Source organism: Macrobrachium rosenbergii, chromosome 2 (genome assembly GCF_040412425.1).
Source record: "Macrobrachium rosenbergii isolate ZJJX-2024 chromosome 2, ASM4041242v1, whole genome shotgun sequence".
Classification (NCBI taxonomy): Eukaryota; Metazoa; Arthropoda; class Malacostraca; order Decapoda; family Palaemonidae; genus Macrobrachium; species Macrobrachium rosenbergii.
In genome coordinates this window covers 32,405,085-32,408,012 of record NC_089742.1, presented here as the reverse complement: position 1 = coordinate 32,408,012, position 2,928 = coordinate 32,405,085, and the positions used below count along the sequence as shown (strand labels likewise).

Sequence of the window (2,928 nt, the reverse complement as noted above, 5' to 3'; positions counted from 1 at the left end):
TGATTTCTAACCATACAAGGAAGTCTGAGCAAAAATTAACTGAAAGCGAGGAAGAAATATCCAGTTGCATACCTTTCAAAATGTCTGCCATCTCCACCTGCATTTCTGAAAGTAATCATGAGTGGGGAATATTATTAAGCGTAAGTTTTTTTTTTTCTAATGGCTATTACTCCTTTTTATCTTACATTAACTTCATTTATTCACGTGAGGTATTTATCTTGACGAGGTCTTAGTATATGAATAACTGCGACAACTTACCTACGAGAGTAATCAGGAGCTGTCTGTGTCCTGCAAAGGAAAGTGATAATCTGTTATACGTATATTTTTTGTAGAAGTAAAGATATACGAATACATAAAAGCACATATCTATATACAAAGCAACACATATATATACTTATATATATATATATATATATATATATATATATATATATATATATATATATATATATATATATATATATATATATATATATATATATATATATAATATATATATATATATATATATATATATATATATATATATATATCCAACACACACCACATATATATATATATATATATATATATATATATATATATATATATATATATATATATATATATATATATGCTAGTATGTATATATACATATATGTGTGTGTGTATGTAACCGTCTTTACATTAGCATATGATGAGCGTGTGCGTACAAATACAAAAGTTTTTGATGTATAAAAACAGTATAATATCTATTGTACTGTATATTATTTATATCACTAAACAAAAAAATATCAGTCTTAACAGCTTCATACTTTAATTTTATATCTGTGAACATTGCAGTTAGGCAATAAATAATCAAGATAATTAGTTTAATAAGGAGGAGGAGGACCAGAGAAGGGGAAGAAGTAGAACAGGGTTTATGATATTTCAGTAAATAACAAATTTTCATTTTGAAGATGTAGAATATTATATTTATTTAAAACGCAACGAAACATAAATAACTCAAGAAATGCACAAAACTGGTGTTTAACAATACTGTATGCGTGAGAGGGATGAACGTTTGCTGTTGAAGCTTTGTGAATGGCAGAGAAATACCTTGGAAATATCTTATGAGGGTTGATACAGTATTGTTAAACATCAGTTTTGTACATTTCTTGCGTTACTTATGTTTCATGGCGTTTTATAAATATAATATTCTACATCTTCAAAATGAAAATTTGTTAATTACTGAAATATCATAAATCCTCTATTCTTTTCTCCTAGAAATCCTCCTTCTCCTTATTAAACTAATTATCTTGATTATTTATTGCCTCAAGTCTTGTTTCTCACCTAAGTCAACCTCACCACTTCGCAAATAAATGTGTTAAAAAAACACAACTCACTCCTTCACAAATATGTAAATTAAAAAAAAAAAAACTACTCAAATCAAATCACATCCAGAAAAAATTAGAGATTAAAAAGATAAACAGGTTCCTTACCGTCAATTTTATCTGAGATTTCCGATAGCAATCTGTTGTCAGTGATTTCCGATGGGACTCTGATGTCAGTGGCCTCCTTTGTGTCTACAGGCGGCGACTGTGTCAGTAATATTTGACTCGACGTACCAGACCACAAAGGAATGAGAGAAAGACTCTTAAGTTGAGATGAATTTCCATCTTGGCAAAAAAACTGACAGATCTTCGTCAGGACGTCCTCACTGTTCAGTCTTCTACAGGCCCGCCAAATGCTTGCTTGCTTGCTCGCTTTCTCCTATAAGCGGTGCATTAGCTCACGCACTAGCTTATATGCAGTGGGTAGAAGCGTCTCTAATTGCTTAACCATGCTTGGGCAACGCGGGCAGTTTGGGAAAACCCACGAATACCAGATGTTTTAGAACTGCGTGCTTTTTTTGCAAAGCCTCCCTCAGACCAGTTTAGTCTATTTAGAGATTAGTGAAGTAGAGTACGCTTTGTACATTGCTCATACGCTTAAGTATGAATCAGCATAATTTAAAGGATAAGTGATGTTTCCGCACGATGTCTACTTTGTAAAATAGATTCTAAAAAATGTATTTTTTTGTCGTGGCAATAAAATCTTATCTCTGGGTCATTTAACTGGGAATTTCCATGTTAGCAATTAAGCTCTAGGACAAAATAGCAACTGTTAGTGGCCCACAGAAATTAAACAGCGAGTACTTGAAGTAACATATGCGATGAAGACTCGTTGGCATAGAGAATCTCCTTCGTAAAAACAAATAAGAAGAAATAAAAGAGGTTCCTTGATGATCTAATGAATCGAGAATGGCATAAATGAGAAAAGAGAAGAGAGAAAATACGCACGAGAAGCTAAAGAAGACATTAGAAAAATGAAGAAAGAAAGAATGACAAGGCAGAGAGAAAAGTAAGAAATTAGGAATATGAGGGAATAATGAAGAAAAATAGAATGGTATACAATCTGTTATGGAAGAAGAAGAAGAAGAAGAAGAAGAAGAAGAAGAAGAAGAAGAAGAAGAAGAAGAAGAAAGAAGGAGAAGAAAAAGAAGAAGATTACAAACAAAATTGTTAAAAACTACCAAGTATGAGAAAAACAAAGGTACAAAGACGATGGGTTAATATAAAATAGCTTATTAAAAAGAATGAGAAGGAATAATAAAGAGGGATACAAATAGAAAAAAAAATAATGTAAACAAACAAAAAATGTAATGTGGTAACCGAGTAATGAGAAGACGTGTTACTTAACGAGGAATTAAGTCAGGGATTCCCAACCCCCCAACCCCCAAAAAAAAGCATAATGCAAACACAAGACGAAAACAGTGACACCAACCAAACGTGACTCCGTAGCGGAGATGAACTTGATACTGACGACATCACAGCAAAAAAAAAAAAATATATATATAAATATATAATTGTTTATTCAGACCAGTGGGAAAGCCAGGACATGCTCTGTATCGCTTGCTGACAATTGTAT

The 2,928-nt window shown here is 31.8% G+C and overlaps 1 protein-coding gene across 1 annotated transcript in view; it reads right to left on the bottom strand.

Moving 5' to 3' along the window:
- The window catches only part of LOC136849691 (stabilin-2-like), a 5,238-nt gene extending 3,499 nt beyond the window's left edge, over positions 1-1,739 (bottom strand). Inside the window, exons 1-3 of the mRNA XM_067123038.1 lie at positions 1,461-1,739; positions 259-288; positions 73-105 (exon numbers count right to left, since the gene is read on the bottom strand). Of these exons, the coding sequence (XP_066979139.1) occupies positions 73-103 (31 nt within the window). The 5' untranslated portion in view covers positions 104-105; positions 259-288; positions 1,461-1,739. The remainder of the gene's footprint in view (positions 1-72; positions 106-258; positions 289-1,460) is intronic.
- Positions 1,740-2,928: the final 1,189 nt, after the last annotated feature.